General features: G+C 32.1%; 1 protein-coding gene across 3 annotated transcripts in view; it reads right to left on the bottom strand.

The window, feature by feature from the left end:
- The window catches only part of LOC134724639 (cAMP-dependent protein kinase regulatory subunit-like), a 96,396-nt gene that overhangs the window by 52,969 nt on the left and 20,116 nt on the right, over positions 1-23,311 (bottom strand). The window contains exon 1 of one of the 3 annotated variants that reach the window (XM_063587785.1): positions 22,814-22,959. The exons of 1 other annotated variant lie outside the window; for it this stretch is intronic. In XM_063587785.1, coding sequence (XP_063443855.1) covers positions 22,814-22,825 — 12 coding nt within the window. In that variant the 5' untranslated portion in view covers positions 22,826-22,959. Of the gene's footprint in view, positions 1-14,969; positions 16,229-22,813; positions 22,960-23,311 lie in introns of those variants that run through there. One more of the 3 variants, XM_063587783.1, reaches the window with a different exon arrangement.

The raw sequence follows: 23,311 nt of genomic DNA, 5'->3' as shown, positions 1-23,311 counted from the left end.
TTATAAAATTTAGACATTTGAATTTGCAATTTGACATTTGGATTTTTCATTTAGATATAAACATATTCAGAAACAGCAAACACCAACAGTGCTTTCAATCCTGATTTATAGAAATTCTAACATACATCTAGAAACTATTATTTCCGATCTCCATGTGTGAACTGTGTATATCTATTTCCATTCATCCTTTAATACAGTAAAGGACAAAAGATCGGGGGAAAATAAAATAATGATTAATTGAAAAACAGCTTTGGTAGGAAGCTTTATGTAATCTAGAAAAATTAAAATTTACAGAAAATTGAAATTCCACTATTTTACATTTTATAATCATGCTGTCAACTCAATTATTTTATCATATATAGAAGGTTGTCCATGATTAAAGGTTCAATAATACTTTTTTTAAATTTTGAAACTCATCAAGAAATTTGTCAAGTACTTAATTATTAACAAGATCCCTTTCCTAGGAAAATTATACCCTCCAATTCAAATCAAATGTGGACAGCTTAGTGCTAATAACTGCTTGAAATTTTTGATTTTGTAATAAATTTCAGCAAATGCATTATTTTCATCTCTGAGCATCTTTTTTTTGAAGTGCTGGTTAAATGTATAATAAGTGCTATTATCATTGTCTGACTATTTTTCATTTACAAAAAAGTTGTCGATTTATCGAAATGTCGAAATGCAATAACCATATTTGACCATGGTTGAATGTGCTTTAAACCCAGTGTTCAACTATGGTTTCCCACTTTTGATAAATAGTCTAAACTGTGAATGTAAAGTGAAATTAAAAGCCCTGATGTTCAAAAGACTCATATGTGTCACCTTAGAGTTGCTCCCCTTGTTATCAAGGAAAACATTTGTAGAAAGAATTGTCTCCCTTTTCATAATCAATCCAATCTTTGGTTGTCTAATTGTTCCCCAATACCATAATACAAATATGAGGTCAACCAAAGAACTGTTTTCTCTGAAAAACATTTAGACAATTGATTTGTGTGACCAAATATCCCTAATTGTACAAATGGATCCATCACTAAATTAATTGTAAAATTTCAATCAATCATTGTAGACTTGATGTGGATTGTTTTAGCAACATCAGATAAATCAATTGTGGTTTTATCAACATGAGTAAATCTATTGTGATTAGGACAAAATATTACAGATGCATTACACTATCTATTTTGTTTTATAAATGTTTTACATCATGCAATGTATGCATCAGTTCAAGTGGTATGGAGAAAGTATAGTTGGTTATCAATATTTAAAAGTTGTAATTTTTGTTCCTGGAGAGTCAGTTATTCTTTCATTTTTCCTAAAAAAAATCCTTTTGCTAGAATTATACACTGTATACCTGGTTTAATTTTTGCAGGTGTAAAATTTTGTGATTTTCATTAAAAAAGGTATACTAAATATTTTGGCTGTTGTTATTTTGACCGATTCAAAACTTTTATCAATACCTTTGCATGTACACTTTAAAATTGGGCAGAATTTATTTTTGCGATTTTGTTCTATCAGCCAAAATAATTGGGCAGAATTTATTTTTGCGATTTTGTTCTATCAGCCAAAATAATTGGAAATTTACACCCCACAAAAATAACCCACTTTAACAATCCTTTGAAGCATATGCAATGTACATGATGTATGTCAAAGCGAATTATTTTTTATATAAACTTTTCACTAATTAATAATTTATAATCCTGGAGCAACTCCTAGTATACTCATCCTTGTTATAAGTAAAATGAACTGCAAGCATTGGTGGTTATTTAATAATAAATATAAGTCTTTCAAAGAACTTAGATAGCATTTTTCATAAGTCATCTCTTTATACATAAACATGATAAAACCAGCCATAATATGGCACGTATCAGAGGTAGATCATTTTGTTTATCCCTTTATCCCAGAAAAAGGTCACTTTCCTACTTTATGCCCTATATCCCATACCCCACTTTTTTTAACCTCTATATATCCCAAAAGCCTGTCATTTCCGCTCATTGTTGAGGATGAAGTTTGTACTTTAAAGACAACCCCTATACTTTTTGAATACAAAGAACTCAATACAACTCATCTTTTATAAATCATATTAGTAACACCAGCCTTCATTTAAATATTTTCAATTATCTACATAACCTCCCATTGATCTATGTACCATCAATTATTGTGTTACATCATTTTTCATCACAGAAATAATTCTTCATAGAAGATTTTCTGTGAGCTAGGGACCAAGTAATTACAGTTCTAACACTTTTTCTAAATAAGTTATTTCCTATACATCCTAAATTGACTCTAAAATTACAAATGATTATAGGTGATTCCCCATACTGTGGAGTATGGGCTCACCTGGTTCACTGTTAAGTAAAGAGCTTATGATTAGCAGTAATGAAGTATCCCACTACTGTAAATTCAGAAATAATTGCTAGCATTTATTTTACTCTTTGAATATTTCTAACAAAAAATCAAGATTAATCATTCTGGTTTCAGAAAAAGTTGCATACAGATATATGTATCAGATATCAAAATGTGAGATCTTATTACTGCAATACTGACACGTACAGGCCAGTCACATAATTTGCATAAAAAACTCTTCACAATAAATTCTGAATTCACAGTATTGAATGTTAAATATTGTTTGAGCATGTTAAAATACAGCTGAATGTTAAATCTTTTTACAAAGCAAATTTTTTCTCTTTTCTTCAGCAGAACAATACTTTCAATTTTACCTCACATCAGTTAATTCAATTCATGGTAAAGTATGACACTTATTGAAAACTTTTGCTTTCCATTTGATTTTGATTTTTTGTGTTTTAATGCCACTTTTATAAGCAAACTTTTGGGCTCATTTGTGGCAGCCAGTATTTCTTGGTGGAGGAAGATGAAGTGCCCAGAGAAAACCACTGACCTTCAATAGGAAAACTGTCAATTAAGATTGGAGTCCAGTGCATCCACACAAGCAGGGTTGAGAACTCACAACCTCAGAGTTGACTTGCTTGTGATTACAGTAGTTACTACTTACACCACTCGGCCACCAAGGCCCCATTTTGCTTTTTAACTAAGGGGTCACTGGCCGTTAAGCAACCAAAAACTTAAACCAACCAACTAAAGAAGGAATGAAGTCATTGAAGTTTGATAAAATAACTAGAAAATAGGTTAAAGGCTTGAAAGCCTACTGAGAACAGTTATTTCAATAAATATTAAATAAGATTAAGTGTTGATTGCTAATGAGAAGACTTTCCACCCGAAACTAACTGACATAGAAGTGAACAATTTAACAGGCCACAATACAGCTTACAACAATGAGCAAAACCCATACTGCTTAAAAGCAAGCTGACATATGACAGATGTAATACAATTTAAAGAGAAAACTAACACCTGATTTATGTAGAAAAACCTGAGTACATTTTAATTAAGGACCAACATCTGCATCAGATATATCAATTAAATCATACAAAAGGTATTGATCAATGTTTCATTCCATTTGAAAATATTTCGGTTAATATGAAATATTTAATGAATTGGAACTAGTACAAAAAGATGAACGTGTTGATTTTTCCTTAAGACTGCGCTACATCCTTGGAGTTGTGATACACAACTTCCGTTGCCAGGATAAACTAACAATGATAGTTAAACTTGGTCATGATAACGATGTTTACAGTTGAATTCAATTCAGTGCCTTTAATGGAAAATTATGAAATATCAACTCAATCAATTCTATGGAAGAATTGCATTACAATTTTTCAAATGTTCTTAGCTTAATTTGTTATAGAAACTTAAATTAACTATGAAAATGTTTTAATGTTATAATCAAGGCAAAAGATTTTTGACAGATGAAATTTCAAATTATTCCGACTTAAGTAATGTATTTTGTAAGATTTTCATAAGATTAAGCTCAATGTTATATTTTCTTCCACTATGAGGGTTCACAGTTCAGTTGGCAAGACTTTATGTATTGGTATACTGTGAAAAAAAAGAATTGCATCTTTAGTTTAACATTTATCTGTAGTTTTTTGGAAAGCATATGAATTGACACATTATAGAGGCCTGGTACTGCATGAAAGCATCATGTCCCATAAGAGTGAAAGACTTCCCATAATTTTATTCCTAAACTTGCCACTATAATATACAACACTTGATTACTATTACAAATTTTCAAAAGTAATTTTTAGACTCAATGTTATATTGAATTGTTCAGATGAAATTTTAAATACAGTGAGTGATTCATTCTCCATTACAACTAATAGAACAGTTTTTTTCTTCTTCTACAACTGTTCAATTCTAATTGCAAATTTACACTGCACATGTTTTGAAATGGAATGATATTTAAATCTTATTCCAAACAATCAAACCATATAATAATTATTTAAAAATTAAAACATATCTCTAGAATACAGAAAGATTTGGTCTACAGAAAATTGCCCAAATCCAATTGCCAAAGAATTAAACTTAGAACTGGAAAATGCATGTATACAAAAAAAAAATATTCAAAGAAAGGAATTGTTATTGGAAACAATTTTAGCTTGGCTTCTCTTGTGCATAAAGTGTAAAATAATTATAGTCAAAACAATAAAAGATTACCAGTAATGGCACCAATGTTCTTGTGCAAACAAATTGTTTTCTAAAAGAATATCACTGAATTTAATCACAAGGATCAATAGATTGTTATAACAAATTAACCTAAAGGACCCCAACAGATTTATAACAAAACAACCTCTAAGAGAGACATCTTTAATTCTAAAACTGAAACAGTTGTATGGTGAATTAGGAATAGGATATAAAAATGTACGGAGCCTCAAGCAATCCAAAATTTGAAGGTTGCTCATGACATTAGGAAAAATCCAGTAAAGTTTAAGTAAAGACTAAAGTAGTCAAACCTAGGTAGGTTGATAGTCCAGTCAAACTAAGATTTAACCTCAAACTAATTGCAACAGAAAATGTTTTGGTTATAATCTATAGCATTATCCCTTTCATATACACAGAAAAAAGTTCCATAAAATCTAACTTGAGGAAAACTAAAAATCAGCATTTTTTATTTCCTATGGAAATTAACATTGGAGGGGGGAATAACTCTTGCAAAAAAATAGTCTTTTTTGGGCAGTTTTTGGTTGTTTTTCTTGAAATTTATGAATAGTATGATACTTTGATGGGGTTATAAGTTTGTATTTGACTAAATTATATAATCTTCTGCTCATGAAATGTACAAAACCGAAGTGTTATGGGTAGTTTTATTTTTTTCGTAAATTTTTCATTAAAGAAATTGCAAATTTGAAGCTTTGTAACCATTTTGAAAAAAATAATGTGAAAATTTGGTATGGCTTATATCTGTATGTTATATTTTTTCAACAACTTACTTATCTAAAAAAAACTTTAAACCACAAAAAAAAGAAAACATGCTTAATTATTTTTGTTAAATTTGAGATTCTTTACCTTGACATGTTGAAAAATTCAATAAATGGTAAACTAATAAATTACAAAATCTAGATTATAGCTTGATTAAATATATGACAACACCTTTAGAGTTGTTTGTTATACTCTAAAGAAAGCCAAAAAAATCAAGAATCAATACATTCTGATGAATAGAAGCGGTAAAGTTATAATTTTGTATCAATTTTTACTGATATTTCTGCCTTTTTGCAAGAGTTATCTCTCTTTTCAATGCAAATTTCCATAGGAATTTTAAATGGTGATTTTTTTAAGTCTTCCTCAAGTTAGATTTTATAGGACCTTTTCCTGTGTATATTTGGGGAATAATGCTAAAGATTCAACTTAAAAATCTTCTGTTGCAATTACTTTCGGGTTAGGGTCAAATTTATGCTAGATTGACTGGACTATGAGGCTCAGGGACCACAGAAAACTTATCTTTGTTATAGAGAGGTGATCTTAGGTTTAAAAGTCATGACAGCAGGAAAGAAAAAATTAACAAGAAAGATTTTCACCGGACAAAGGTGACCATTAAAGCAGATATAAAATAAGGAGATGCTATATGGTCGTCAATGAGACAACTCTCCACCACAGACTATAGGTTGGCAACTATTAAGGTAAATAGTACGTTCAACAACCAGCATGCAGCACAGCAAGCTAATTAATGAGGGGGATAGGACCTTTATGTGGACTCCAGCATCAGTTGTTTTTAAGCCCGGGATTTCAGGATTGATCCTTTCGGGATCCGGGAATTCTTTTTTCAAATTTTGGGACCTCAGGATTTCGTGTTTTTAAATCTGGGATTTCGGGATTTTGTGTTTTTAAGCCCGGGAATTCGAGATCAGGACCCCTCCTTAACCCTCCCTCATTAATAGGCCAGGACATGACAAAAGGGATGTGTTGTTACAATAACAGAAACATATACATTGTCATCCATGACACAGTTATAGATATACATAATTGATCAACCAAGTTATAATGTCATTGGCAATTTCAAACAATTGACTCAATTTGCTATCTGTAGGAATGTTGCTGCATGACTTGTAAAATTCTGTAATGTAACTGAAAAAACAAATGATATTCAAATATCTTCATTTCATAAATGTTTAATCTTTCATTAGAGAACATCTTTCTACCTCTGTAACCTATACAAATCTATTTCATTCAGTTTTTTTCAGTTGTAATTTCCTGAAATTAAATTAGTTCAATCACTGAACCGGTACACTTAAAGGATATTATTATTTCTGAGGAAAAACGAAAAATCCAATTTCCGTACCTTAATATGTTTAGATTTCAACCACACATTAAACACGATTTCTATATTATCCAATAAGCCTGAGGAATTTAATGAAATATCAGTTGTACTAGGGTATATAATTTTGTTCATTTGTAACATTAAATGACTGAGGCAGTGATACTATCATCATCCAGGTACAAATGACCAAATCGCCTCTAGAGAATATTCGTGTAAAATTACCTGACGTCAAGAGGTGACTATACTGCTAAAACCACCTACATTAAAGACCAACTCACCCCAGAAAAACTAGTGTAAAATTACCTGACGTCAAACAGTGACTTTAATACTGCTAAAAACTTCCAGTACAAATTACCAACTCACCCCAGAAAAACTAGTGTAAAATTATCTGATGTCAAACAGTGACTTTAATACTGCTGAAAACTTCCAGTACAAATTACCAACTCACCTCCGGAGAAACTGATGTAACAATTCATGACGTCAAACAGACCCTTTACTGCTCAAAAACGTCCAGTACATTTTAATGACCAACTCGATCACCCCAGAGAAACTTTTATGAACTACCATGATATCAAACAGGGACTTCACAGAAAGGCCAAAATGTAAAACAGGGACAGAACCGCCTTAATCTTCTCCTGAGAAATCAGTTTCCTTCTGGCTGTTTTACCGAAACAAGATTTTTTTTTAATCTCCTACATATAAATGTATATACAACTTAATTAACAACAATTACACATAAAAGATTTTTCAAAAGAACAACCTCTAAATATAAATGACGTAACACAAAATTTTGAAAAACTGAAGACTTATACCCAACCTGAACAGAAGCTAAGCTTGATAGAATTTATAAATTTCTCTCTTTTTCACAAAATCATAAAATTTGAATTTGAAAATAAGATAAATTTATGATTTAACAATATGTAGTTATAAATTTGAAGACTAAATGAACAGAAATTTTATACATATGATTTATAGAGTGGTTTTTGTTTTCAATACTGTGTTCGTTGAGTTTTCAATTTCTAAGTATCTGGGCTTCCTTTAATAAAAATACAGTTGATTGAACCACAAGTTTATGAAACAAGATAATCTAAAGCATATATCAGCTGGATTAAACACTTTTATCCTCCCAGGTTTCCAATGTTAGTTTTATTTATTTGATACTCAATTTTCACAAATCTAGCTGTGAGTCATCATATTTCTAAGACATTATGACATCATCAAAAATGAAAATCAATAGATATAAGAAGATGTGGTATGAGTGCCAATGAGACAACAGAGACTCCATCCAAATCACAATTTATAAAAGTAAACCATTATAGGTCACTGTACATATTTATGCATGCTACTTTTCTTTTTAGTATTTGTATAATAAGCTTGTGCACTCTTATAAATACAGTAATAAGAAACTGTTTTTCTCTGTCTGTGACTAGTTAAGGCATTAAGAAATATGTCCTTACCATGAACTATAATTGACTTAAAGATCATGTTATGTCCAAAGGGTTTATCTGTTCTGAATGAACTTAAAAGTGCATTAAATAGATAGGTGCTTTGAAAGTGCAAATAAAGAGAGGTGAAGGCATAGGCTGGTTCTAGGATCTCCATAGCTTGACCACTAAAAAATATTTCACTGATCTAAATTATTTACAGTCATGACAGCATTACCTCTTTATAAGATTATTGTAACCTTTGTTAAATAGCATGTATAATGCAAGTCCATATATGAGATGCAGTGTTTTATTCCCTAATTTTAAACTCATAACCATACAGGTTGCCTCATTATGAAAAGCTTTTATTTCTTCATTTTAAGGGGTGGCCTTCCACAATATAAACAATCACATTAAAAATGTGTTTGTTCTCATTCAACTGCTGAGAAATAAATGGTCCAAATACATATTATTTAACATTATACCCCCTCCCTTCCTACCCATTACATAAACAAACACCCATTCAACACCTCATTAGAATATAAGGGTCCTAGCTGTTTGTTATAAACAAAAGTGTAAACATTCCTGATATTTTCCCTGCATTCATAGCATTTCTATACATAACACATAAGATTTGATATCTTATACATCCCATAATGATTTCTGACATGTAATTCTACGTTATGATGTAATATCACAAACCAAATCATAATTCCCAAGCTTTTTATATCTTTAAATATAAATACATCATTTGTATCAGCATCATCAGAGAGTGATAACAAATTGGTATAAAAAGATTTTGCAGCTTTGAGTTTCAGGGCTGGTGTAATGTTCCAGGATTTTCACTATAATAAATCAAAGAAAACAGGGTTGATGAAAATAGAGTTGTTGCCCCTGGGAGTCTCAATTTTCTGAAATGAGACTTAAATCTGATTGGTCCAATCAATATATATTAATACACTGATATTTCACTTTTTCCAGGAATAAAAACTTGGTTATCTAACATTTAGTCCTTCAATTGTTTTGTTTACCAAATGAGATCAAGATGTTAATATAAAAGTATTCGCTCAGTTTCTAAATAAAGGGTCAATCTTAAAGTGGGCCCTAATATGTAATTTAGACTATAAAACAGAAAATAACAGCAGGGCTTCCTTTGAAAGAGAATGTGACTCTTCAGGCCCTTCCATTTCGGAAACTTGTTGACCACTGAGATCGTTAATTTTTGGTACTAAAAATCTGTCAGGCAATTTGAACAAAAGCTTTTTAAAAAGTGGTTAAATATTTACATAAAAAAATTTAATATGGTACATATATGTAATTCAATGTAAGTATAATCGTGATTTTCCAAAAAAGCTGCAATTATGCCAAAAGCATTCAACAACTAAACAAGCCTAAAAATATTGTTCTGAAATCTTAGCCTAAATTGCACTATGATATATATTCACAAATTCAACTGACCCTTCAGAAAATTTGCAAGCCCTAGACCCTTATAAACAATCTTCTGTCTGCACCCCCTGTTCAAACTGGTGTACACCTCTCCCTTCTACACCCCCTGTTGATGAGTCCAGCAGTCCAAAACTGGTGTACACCTCTCCCTTCTACACCCCCTGTTGATGAGTCCAGCAGTCAAAAACTGGTGTACACCTCTCCATCCTACACCCCCTGTTGGTGAGTCCAGCCAAAACTGGTGTACAACTCTCCCTTCTACACCCCCTGTTGATGAGTCCAGCAGTCCAAAACTGGTGTACACCTCTCCCTTCTACACCCCCTGTTGATGAGTCCAGCAGTCCAAAACTTGTGTACACCTCTCCATCCTACAACCCCTGTTGATGAGTCCAGCAGTCCAAAACTGGTGTACACCTCTCCATCCTACAACCCCTGTTGATAAGTCCAGCAGTCCAAAAATGGTGTACACCTCTCCATCCTACAACCCCTGTTGATGAGTCCAGCAGTCCAAAACTGGTGTACACCTCTCCCTTCTACACCCCCTGTTGATGAGTCCAGCAGTCCAAAACTGATCATGAACTCTCTTGTTCACCCCTGTTGATCAGTACAGTTAAGTCTTAATACTGGTCATGAACTCCCTTGTTCACCCCTGTTGATCAGTACAGTTAAGTCTTAATACTGATCATGAACTCTCTTGTTCACCCCTCTTGATCAGTACAGTTAAGTCTTAATACTGGTCATGAACTCCCTTGTTCACCCCCTGTCGATCAGTACAGTTAAGTCTTAATACTGATCATGAACTCTCTTGTTCACCCCTGTTAATCAGTAAATTTAAGTCTTAATACTGGTCATGAACTCCCTTGTTCACCCCCTGTCGATCAGTACAGTTAAGTCTTAATACTGGTCACGTACTCCCTTGTCCACCCCCTGTTGATCAGTACAGTTAAGTCTTAATACTGCTCATGAACTCCCTTGTTCACCCCCTGTTGATCAGTACAGTTAAGTCTTAATACTGTTCATGAACTCCCTTGTTCACCCCTGTTGATCAGTACAGTTAAGTCTTAATACTGGTCATGAACTCCCTTGTTCACCCCCGTTGATCAGTACAGTTAAGTCTTAATACTGGTCATGAACTCCCCTGTTCACCCCCTGTTGATTAGTACAGTTAAGTCTTAATACTGCTCATGAACTCACTTGTTCACCCCTAACTTGATCAGTACAGTTAAGTCTTAATACTGGTCATGAACTCCCTTGTTCACCCCCTGTCGATCAGTACAGTTAAGTCTTAATACTGGTCATGAACTCCCTTGTTCACCCTCTGTTGATCAGTACAATTAAGTCTTAATACTGTTCATGAACTCCCTTGTTTGCCCCCTGTTGATCAGTACAGTTAAGTCTTAATACTGGTCATGAACTCTCTTGTTCACCCCTGTTGATCAGTACAGTCAAGTCTTAATACTGTTCATGAACTCCCTTGTTTGCCCCCTGTTGATCAGTACAGTTAAGTCTTAATACTGGTCATGAACTCTCTTGTTCACCCCTGTTGATCAGTATAGTTAAGTCTTAATACTGTTCATGAACTCCCTTGTTTGCCCCCTGTTGATCAGTACAGTTAAGTCTTAATACTGGTCATGAACTCCCTTGTTTGCCCCCTGTTGATCAGTACAGTTAAGTCTTAATACTGGTCATGAACTCCTTTGTTCACCCCCTGTCGATCAGTACAGTTAAGTCTTATACTGGTCATGAACGCCCTTGTTTGCCCCCTGTTGATCAGTACAGTTAAGTCTTAATACTGGTCATGAACTCCCTTGTTTGCCCCCTGTTGATCAGAACAGTTAAGTCTTAATACTGTTCATGAACTCCCTTGTTTGTCCCCTGTTGATCAGTACAGTTAAGTCGTAATACTGTTCATGAACTCCCTTGTTTGCCTCCTGTTGATCAGTACAGTTAAGTCTTAATACTGGTCATGAACTCCCTTGTTTGCCCCCTGTTGATCAGTACAGTTAAGTCTTAATACTGGTCATGAACTCCTTTGTTCACCCCCTGTCGATCAGTACAGTTAAGTCTTATACTGGTCATGAACGCCCTTGTTTGCCCCCTGTTGATCAGTACAGTTAAGTCTTAATACTGGTCATGAACTCCCTTGTTTGCCCCCTGTTGATCAGAACAGTTAAGTCTTAATACTGTTCATGAACTCCCTTGTTTGTCCCCTGTTGATCAGTACAGTTAAGTCGTAATACTGTTCATGAACTCCCTTGTTTGCCTCCTGTTGATCAGTACAGTTAAGTCTTAATACTGGTCATGAACTCCCTTATTCACCCTCTGTTGATCAGTACAGTTAAGTCTTAATACTGGTCATGAACTTATTCCAATGACAGATGATGACTTGACAGTTAGGACAAGTTTTATGGTAAGAATAGCATACTCCCCTGACATGTATTGTAACCTTGACATGATTGAGATGTCTGCATGTATGTACATAAAAATCTCTATCATGTACTAGTATGTGTATTCCTACAAGACTTGAATCTATAGGAACTTAATAGGAAAAGAAAATTCCTGTAAATTATCTACTTAGCCTTGAGGGGCACTCAATATAAATAAGAAGTATTATGCATGCCTGAGTGTGACAAAGCCCTGAAGCTATTTTTTTTTAACTTACTAGTATGTTTTTTTCTTTAAATTAATTGGTCCTATAAATGAAGATCTGGATGCCTTCGGTTGGTTTTTTTTTCTTTATTTTTTTATACCATTTTCTTCATGTTTTATCTAATTTGTCCATTTTTCTCTTTTTTTCTTATATTTTATATTTGAGCCTGTGATTCAGCACTTTGAGCCCATTATTCTCTATCAATTTAAAGTTATGATTGCTGATTTAAATATAATATCAGAACACATTTGTGACTGGTAATCCTTAAGACTTAATCCCATCTGTTGCAGACAAATAAGTGCTGTGTTACTTACTGTGTACTAATACTAAGTTACTTAACATGGGCATTACTTAGTCACTGCTCTTTACATTAGCATGACAGAGAAATTTCCTGTAAGACATCAAATGGGGTCTAAATGAAAGTCAGACATGCATTGACTAAAAGTGCAAATAACATGTGTTTTCCCATGTTTTTTTAATCGAAACTAAAAATAAAAGAATCTTAAAATATAAGAACTTCATTTCAAAATCCAATAATTGTGCATTTTTCTGTTTTTCCTTTTCTATTCTGTGTGTTATAAATCTACTTTCGTTTGATATTCACAAGGACCATTATCAATTATTGACTTTTTACACATTTAATCATACTTTATGTTTATATCTTTTTCTGAAAACATATTTTCCCATAGAACTGGTTCATATGTTAAGTATTATATTATAGTAACAAAGGCATGTCACAACATCTGAACAGCTTTCACTTTCACACTGTATAACAGATGGGACAATTTATATTTTTGCATAATAAACAGATGCAACTTTTTTTCACTCTAACTCTTAGCTTTGAGATCTTACAAATGGTGATTTTATATACCATGGTCTGTTATATTATTTTTTCTGTACTTCAAAGTATTAGGTGTTGATGCTTTACACAGTATATGGTTGAATCTCAGTTAAATTTTAAAAACTTAACATTAAAAAGAGCTTTTAAATTCAGCACTTGGTATTTATCATAGAAAACTAAAGACAGAATTTAACCCCACCAAAAAAACTAAAGGTGATCTCAGGTGCTCTCAGGAGGGTTGCAGCAGTCATAGTCTGCTCCTAATAGATTCTTAGTTATTCTAAATTGAAATATTTTGACCTCTATATATACATCTCCTTGTATATTATATACGACTTTATTAAGTTATAGATATACATATTGTAATTTATGTATACCCCAAATCCACTATAAGTCATGTATATATAGTCAACCAAATGATACTAACTCATTCAATGGTAAATAATAAAGTCAATTTCCATCAAGCTAACAATAATGTCAATATCAATCAAGGTTATTTAGCATACAAATAGATAAGAACTGTTGTTTTCTTGGATCTGGTGTTTTAAAGCAGCTTTTAAAGCAACAAAGCCAGATCAATTCCAACTGACAAAGGTCATTCATGATTCAATTATTAGATACAAATCAGGAAATCCTACTACAGCATCTGAGTGTAAAAAATAAAGGGGGAAAAAAGAGAAGGAAAAGATACCAAAGGGCAAAAAAAGAAAAAAGACAAACAGGCAAACAACAGTATACAAAACACAACATGGAAAACATAAGACAGAATCCCTACCCAAAAACTGGAGGTGATATTAGGTTAATAATTCAGGAAGGATTAAAGCTGAGTCATACTGCTTCTTATAATATTGTACACCTGCGTGTCCTGTTGTTCATTTGTGTGTATAGGAACATACCGTGTGATAAGTCTAATTTAGTTACTAAGGACACATTCAGGAAGATGATTCCAAAAGGACAATCAAAATATAATTGAGAATGGAAATGGGGAATGTGTCAAAAAGACAACAACCCGACCAAAGAGCAAGAAACAGCTGAAGGCCATCAATGGGTCTTCAATACAGCAAGAAAGGCATGGACCCAGAGAGGGGCTTCACATGACCCCTAAACAAAAATGTGTAATAGTTCAGTGAAAATGGATGTCTTACAAAAAGCATAGTCTTAGATCAGACATCACATAGGGAAAAACAACCATGAAAACCATTCGAATTGACAAAAACCATAGTTGCTTTACTATTGTATTACTGTCCTCATTGCTAATGGCAGTCAAAATCTAGTGACAAGTCATATTTATTGATGCACAATAATCCACTTTGTTCAATTTTTTTCAGTATTGAATAAATGATAACACTTTTGAGTTTTTGAGTTATTGATCAAGTTACAATAGAACTTTTTACTATATGGGATACTACATGTAGTATTTCAATGACAGTAAATAGCCTTTGATTTTGTAACACTTGACTTAATGACATTTAATAACAAGTACTTTTTCACTTATGGCTGTCTGAAATATTCTCTAATGATGTCAAAATATGACAGGAATGTTTCTGATATTTTGTAAAGGCTGACAAACAGTGAGAGGTTGTATGGTAAATCGAGTGTTGCTTTTCTGAAGGCCTACATCAAGTTGGTTGTGTACAATTTCTGTTCAATCTATGGTATCCAAATAACCAACAACAAAACATATAATGCAAACAGAAACCATCAAAGTTTACATGATTTAATGTCATATAAAATAGAAACTTCATTTCAGGACAAAGGGGGGTTCCAACTATATGTCCCCATTCAAATGCATTAATCGTCAAAGAAAGGGGGTTCCAACCCTCTGAACCCTCCCCCTGGATCCGCCACTACCCCTTACCTCAAAAACTAGGTGAAAAGTCTATTCATGTACTTTCTATGATGCAACGAGCTAATGCCAGGACAGAAATGACCAATATAACTTACTTCATCAATGACCTGAGGTTCACTAACTTTCAACCCAGCATCTTCTGACTTGGTTTCTTTACTTTCACTTTCACTTTCAACTTTATTTTCATCAGTCTTTTGATTTTCCTCACTTTGAGGTTTTGTGTCCTCCTCCTTCACAACAACCTCCTGTCCTGTTTCAGTTTTGTTCTGATCACTCTGAGGTGTTGAATCCTCTTTCAAAACTACATCCTGTCCTGTGTCATTTTTGTTCTCAGGCTCTGACTGTTTTATATCATTTTGAACTTTATCATTTTGGTCCTCAGAGGCCTTTTCACTTTTCTGCTCTGAAGCAGTGTTGGCCTCGACATTGTCTTTTGATTTGGTATCCTTTTCACTACTACTCCCACCAGAAATCGTAAATTTACGAAACTTATTTCCCATTATTTTTTTCGAATGTGTAATAAACGTAACTTTCTCTCCAGGTACAATATGACCTAATTAACACTTAATCAAAGGCCGCCAATCAAATTGAAATATTCTAATAATTTGTCATAAAGTTATTAAAGATATTACAACAAGTGTGTAAACTACCTCGAGGCTAATAACAATACATCAGTTGTAATCGCCCTCTACAATCACAAATATCTAATTAATTCTTCCACATAGTTATGTGAGCATCGGCTTCTTAATTTCTCTTACAATTAATTCAGTGAAACTTGAATAATTATTGATGCAAATATAACCCAACTACACTTATTATTCCTACGTAAATGTAGATTTATGCAATCTGTCAACATACACACTAGTTCACAAACAAACAATTACACACATTCAGTTGTTAAATGCACAGTCAATGAAAAAAAAATCCCTGTTTGCCAATGAAATTGATTTCTTTCTGTTGAGAATGTATGTCAGCTTGGGTTCAATCAGCTGATCCGATAATAGTCCATTGCACTTCTTCCCTGTAAAAAATCTTCTTCACTGAGTGAGGTAAATTATCTTCCAGATGTCCACAGTGAGATGCTATCTGTGCTGAGGCTTATTCTCTAAGAACACTAAGTTATTATCACAGCATCTCAAATATAAGTCTGACGCAAGTATAGTAATAGGATAAATTTTTATAAAGCTTTTTACTTTTACGAAAAAATGTATCAACTTCGTATAATTAAATTCTGTTCTTCCCTACATAACCACTCAACTGTAAACCCCATCCACAGTACATAATAGTGCGTTAAACAACTTGTTCTACAACTTTATCTATAACCTATTTCGTTCATGCCTTTCCGAACAACATATTGCCCTGGGCAGTGGAAAGATAAGTTGATATACATGTTTCGATTAAGACAATATTAGACAGTTTGGACCAACAATAAAATGGACAATCATACCTTTCTCTGCGGTTCATTTAACATTCAGTATTTATTTTTGTAAGAATTAAGATTAAAATTGAAATAAAATAAAGAATAAAAGATAACACAAGTTTGAAGAAAAAAATCAATCAGAATGTTATTATTGAACAGTGGAAAGCACTTAACATGCTTAAGAGGATTTGGTAATAATAAAGTCAACATTGATAAGAAAACATCACCCAATTAAATTTCATTCTAGGGGAGACAACTACTCCTTACAAAAAAATAATTTTACACTTGATAAAAATTAAGTCAATAAGAAATTTCAAAATTACAACTGAAAAAATTATAATATCAATTTCAATCAAGTTTGGAAACATTAAGGGCAAACATTTTCAAAATTTAATGATATATTGGTTTTTTTATCTCAATCTCGTTAAAGTATTAGGTACCAACATGACCAATTATTGATTTAAAAAAAAAAAATCAACAGAAATGCAAATAGTTTTACTCAATTATGATCTAGCTATTTTCCACTTATGCAGTTTGAGTAATTCTAATTCAAAGGTTTTTTTTAATTGTGACAATGGAATAACAAACATGTAACATGCATGACATCTGTTGGTGTCAATAAATATACAAAGATGTAGTATGAGTCCCAATGAGACAATTGAATCTCCGATCAAGTCAAAATTTAAGTTCAAATCTATATTATATATATATAAGCAAAAAAAGTCCATGGAATTGAATAACTCTATAATAGAAATGCTTCCAAAATATCAATTCATTTATTGTACCATCAAGATTAGACCTTTTAGTTCGGTTTTAATCCAATATGCACTAGCTTTAAAACTTCTTTTCCAAATGTCAAGGTCAACTTGAAATCTAAAAATTCTGCAACACATTCTGATCATCCTTATTAAGGTCTTTCCTTTTTCTATAAGGAAAGACCTTACTGTATTTCTTCTGATTATTATTATTATTATTATTATTATTATTATTATTATTATTCTTTCCGCCAAACTTTAACGAAATTTCCCAAAAAAAGTACGCGACATGTTGAAATGATATTAGGTATTTAGTATCGGTTGACCAAAAGCTATCTTGTGGTGAGGGCACGACCCCGTAACATTTCCTTTATAGGAGTTATCTCCCCTAACACCAAAAACCTTGTTATCATTCTAACTCCATAACCATAATAGGTAGAAAAAAAACAAAGGGTGGAATTTGTTCAGGAACAGACCCTTGTGCTTCGTTACATTTGAATCGAAAAGTTTCAACGACTCATTGGTAGGGTTATGCCCCTTTGAAAATTAACAAATTTCGGTTGCCCACTGAAACTCAGAAACTGTAAATTGTAGCCACCTAGGATCATCACCAATGATCATTAATTGACATGGACATGAAAATTGACCTAAGGTCAAAGGTCAAGGTCATGACCTAGATTTTGACCTTAGCTTGTTATCGGATTTCCTAAATAACCGTAAAAGATGGCTGATAAAATGTAACGGAGGAAATGTGTGTCTTGTTGAGATCTACATTTGTTATGTTAGGTTTAAAATCATTGGACCAACTGTTATGGAACTAGGGCACCAAAACTGTTTTTGGGGTCCGAAATGATGATTGTTTGCTTATAACCCAAAAGTGGTTAGAGATAGAAAGAAACTTTGAATTGCAATAATGATCAGCATAAGAAGATCTACAAAGTTAGGTCAAGGTCAGAGGTCAAGTCCCTAGCAACGACATGAAACACCTTAGCAACCATATATTTTTGAACTTAGAAGGCTATGGATAATATAAATATGAAATTTTTAATACTGGAAATGACATTTTTGTCCCTAGCAACGACATATAAGTCCTTAACAATCACTTATTTTTTTAACTTTAAATACTATGAATAGTACATATGACATTTTTAATACTAACAGTAATATTTTTATCCTTATGAATAATTTTTGTCCTTAGCAACCACTTGTTATAAACATAAAAGTCCTTAGAAACCATATATTTTTTAACTAAGAAGGCAATTAATAAAAGAAAAAAGGAAAGACCTATCAATTGTTCATGAACAATTGACTTTTAATATGTTAACAGTGTTTAAACTTCTTTGATGGTGTAATAAATGCAATCATTATGTTACACCATAGATGTATATTACATCTACTAAGTTACGCCCACAAAAAGAACATAATAAACCTATCACTCTCAAATATATATATATATATGGTAAAATATGTAAATAACATGTAAAAATCTGAATTCATGCTATTTATTTTTAATATTGCCTTTAAGCTATTGCTTACTTTTTAAATACATAGAATTGACTTTTGATTAATAAAACCAAGTTATTCAATCATAAAAGACAAGATTTTTTTCACTTATCAATTTGTTAAAATGAATTTCAATTTGTGGATATTTGTTGTGAATTATTTTCTCTTTTTCTAAAATTAATTTATCTCCATAGAGCACCTATCTAATATCAAAATTAAACTAATTTCAACAATTGGTATTTAATCTACAAATTGTTCTGACTATTCTTTACTGATATTAGCCAAACTTCCATGCTTCATCTAAATTAAATAATGTCAATGGTTCACGGACCCTGCACATCATTGCTTAATCATGTTCGTTTTCATTTTTCAATTGTATTTATCGATTTTCCAGCATAATATAAGAAAGTTTCTAGGTTTTCAATAATAGCTGACAACTTTATAACCAAAGCCTTTTATTGTTTGTGCCATCAGCTTAAATGTATCATTTTATTCTTCATTTCAATAATGCTCGGCATTTTGTTTCCATAGTTAAGTTTTCATGACATACTCATCCACAATTTGTTCACAAAGCTTTGCTTATATGAATAAGAGTGTGGTATGAGTGCCAATGAGACAACTCTCAATCCAAGTCACAATTTGTGAAAGAAAAAACATTATAGGTCAAAGTAGGTCTTCAACACAGAGCCTTGACACCGAACAGTTAACTATAAATGGCTCCAAAAAATTACTAACGCTTTAAACTGTGATTCATACGAGAAAACCAATGGTCTTATCTATATAAAAAAAAAGAGACGAGAAACTTTATGAACCACATTACATCAACAAATGACAACCACTGAACATCAGGTTTCTGACTAATAGGACAGGTGAAAATAAATGCAGTGGGTTTAAAATGTTAAGTTTTACTAGGTACCAATCTTTGCCCTAATTTGAAACAATAGTGACTAACATCACCACAAAAAGACAAACTATAGAAAATTTGAATTGAAATGGCTTCCCTTACCTTTGCCATCTTTGCTGCCTGATCATGCAATCCAAGAAAAACAAATCATTCTTTGATAAAAACATATAAATTATACTTTAAAACTTTAGATTCACGAAAAACACCTAACATTACATAAAACTATCATTTTATGTTTGATATTTTTATTAATGTATAGTGCTTCTAATTCTTGTACAATTAGATTGGTACACCTTGCTATGTAAAAAGAAAATTGAATTACTTTCTACATCAAACAGGTTGATAACACATATCTAGTGCTATCTACTTCATACCCCAACAAAAAGTTTGCTTTCTGTGAAAGAACAAATGTTACAAGAAATGTACCATAGTCTTCAAAGAACCTGTGATATTAATCTACTTCATACCCTAACACAAAGTTTGCTTTCTGTAAAAGAACTAATGTTACAAGATATGTACCATTAGTCTTCAAAGAACCTGTGATATTAATCTACTTCATACCCTAACACAAAGTTTGCTTTCTGTAAAAGAACTAATGTTACAAGAAATGTACCATAGTCTTCAAAGAACCTGTGATATTAATCTACTTCATACCCTAACACAAAGTTTGCTTTCTGTAAAAGAACTAATGTTACAAGAAATGTAACGTAGGCTTCAAAGATCCTGTGATATTAATCTACTTCATACCCCAACAAAAAGTTTGCTATCTGTGAAAGATCTAATGTTCCATTAGCTTCAAAGGGACTGTACTGATCGCCTGGTACATATGGCATTATAAAATAAAATGGTGGCATTTTCCAACACAATAAAACCAGGCCTGTCCTGAGCTTCCGTACAAAAATGTTCTATGACAAAGAAATAACTGATTTCATAATTTGTTTAATTTTTTTTTTTTTTGCATTTAATTTTAATAAACAAAGACAGAGTTCAGAATTAGAAATAAATGTTTCATTTGGATATGGCTTTCATCTTCTTAAACAAAAAAATTTCAATACCAGTACACCATGATTTTCTCTACATCGTAAGAAAAAAATCACCTTCCATACATTTGTCCTTCAGTTCAAACGGAACAAGTACTTGGTTAAAACAATATATGGCTTCAAATGAAATTCAATAGAACATATACCAATAATGTTTGCCACACAAGACTCACAAACATCAGCAAATAAGGAAGATAGATTAGTTCCTTAAGGATTATGATTAAGGAACAAGGCAGATTAAAATAACACTATATAAAACATGGAAGTTTATTTCCTCAAGCGTGGTAACTGAGATATTCAATCAATGCATTCTATGATTCAAACAATGATTGACAAAAATAAAATTACCTAATTTCTATGTTATTTTTATCATGTAAAAGATGGAAATCAGCTCAATATCCACATTTAAAAAAATATTTTTGTAAGATATGACATTGACGAATCCAGGGGGATTCAGGGGTTGGAACCCCCCCCCCCTTTTTGGGGAAAATCAATGCATAAAATGAGGACATATAGTTGGAACCCCTCTTTTTTGAGATGATCAATGCATAACAAGGTGACATATAGTTGGATCCCCTTTTTGAAAATGGCTGGATCTACCTCTGCATGAGACATTTTCAGAGTAAAATTTGGTTGAATAAATACATTATTCTTGTGTTATTTCTGGTTACAATATCTCAATCTGTCAATAAAATGAGCGTTGATTATAATTAACAAAGACTTGGTAAATATCCCCTGGTTCTCCGTTAATGATATGCTTGGACTACAAATTTCCAACTAAGTAAGACCTAATGATTACTTCATTATCTCTACCGATCAGATGATCAATTGACGAATGCATTAGAAACCATTGTTTACAAAAATGTATCTGAATCTCAATCAACGAGATCAATTGATACATAAAAAACATCATTATTTATCAATATTTTCTATTGTTAAATAATAAATCTGGTCAGTATCTGACATTCAACATATGGTGTAACTAATTATATCTAATTAAGTCTGATAAATCTATTAGAACTCTGTTTATTACATTAGTTTAATGAAGAAAATAGAATCTTCAACCCCTTTGAAGGACAGAAACAGTTGTAAAATACTTCTACAAAGGTCAAGTTGAAGGAACAGTACTGCCATCTTGTTGGTGGAAAAATAAAGCTAAATAGATATCAGAATACTTGGTATGAGTGTCAATGGACAACTCTCCGTCTCAGTCACAATTAGTAAAAGTAAATCATTATACGTCATAGTACTGTCTGCAATACGGAGCTTGGGTCTCACCGAACAGCAAGAGATCAAGGGCCCCAAAATGACTGAAGTAATCAGTTTGATCTATATAAAAAACGTGACACCAAAAACATTATCAACCAACAAACAACAACTACTATACATCAGAAACCTGACTGGGACAGGGGCAAACAAATGCAGCAAAATGCAGACAAGAGTGGACAGGTGGAGGAAGTAGGAGTATCTGGAGAAAACCACCAACCTTGGATAGGAAAACTGACAATCCTAGTTAATTAAGATTGGAATGTTGGAGTTGAGTGCTAAAATAATTGTTCCTTTTTAAAAAAAAAAAAAAAAAAAAAAAAAATTATTGACAATTTGGTCGATTCCTAAGACTTGAAATATTTTTTTGTCTTTCCTATTGCAGTTGTTTGAAGTATGAAATGTATCTGTTTAGAAAAGCATGTTGATATGGTATATTACATTTAGATTCTAGAAGGAGCAATCAATGGAAAATCAAAGTCAATTATTTTATGAGAGATGAAGTTAAATACAGATTGCTCTTCTGAACATTGTTAAGCAACCAGCAATCAATCAATCAATATGACCATTATATGTTTACATAACTGTATAATGTCAAACCATTTAACAATTGTAACATAAAACAATCATGTACCATTTATGTAATTTGTAAATACATTTATATTAGTCAAGTTTGTTTGGTTATTGTAATACAATGATTGTTGCATAATAACTTGCATAGAAATGTGCATTTTTTCTATAAACTGTTTTCAAAGATACATTAACTTATAAATGCATATTAATATTCATTTTCTATATATTTATAAACAGTTTTTTAAAGATACATTTCTTTTTTCTTTTTTCTTTTTCTTCTTATCTTTTATCATTTTATGCCTCTCGCTTATCAATATACTGATATGCATCTCACTTAGTTTTCTATAATTTCTTTCAGCATAAATTGAACTTTCACTAATATTTGTAACTACTATACAAAAATGTATAAATCATAATATTAGAGTCTAAGGGAGAGAACTCTCAATTTTTATATAAAATAATAACATCAATTACTCACCACTATCATCATATTGGAAAGTCAAAAACTTGACAGGAAAATAAAATCCTAAACACAATTGTACATATTCTTCTTTAACTATAGATTATTGAACTGTACGAAGATGTCAGCCCTCGTCACTATAGAAACACATTTCCTCAAAATTAGCCATAATAACAATAAATAAACATCCTGATACAACACTGATCAATTTTCACAACAAATAAGTTTTTAGCATCACAAGCAGCGCCAAAATGAGAAATGTCAATAACAACTTCAAAATTTGCATTCACAAATGACGGATATTCAATAAAATATAATAACTTTATTTATCCAAGTAAATAAAACTGTCTTCCAAAGACATGATTCAAAGATCCAAAAATAGCATTCTCAATTTTTTCATTGGAATAAGCTAAATACTCGGTAATTAGATTCACATTTTCTGACACATCTTCTGATACTCCCCAACCCAGCAAGATCGGCAAGGTGTTTTCATTCATCTAATTTTCACGTTTATTA

Source organism: Mytilus trossulus, chromosome 7 (genome assembly GCF_036588685.1).
Source record: "Mytilus trossulus isolate FHL-02 chromosome 7, PNRI_Mtr1.1.1.hap1, whole genome shotgun sequence".
Classification (NCBI taxonomy): Eukaryota; Metazoa; Mollusca; class Bivalvia; order Mytilida; family Mytilidae; genus Mytilus; species Mytilus trossulus.
This window is presented reverse-complemented; position numbering and strand designations above follow the sequence as displayed.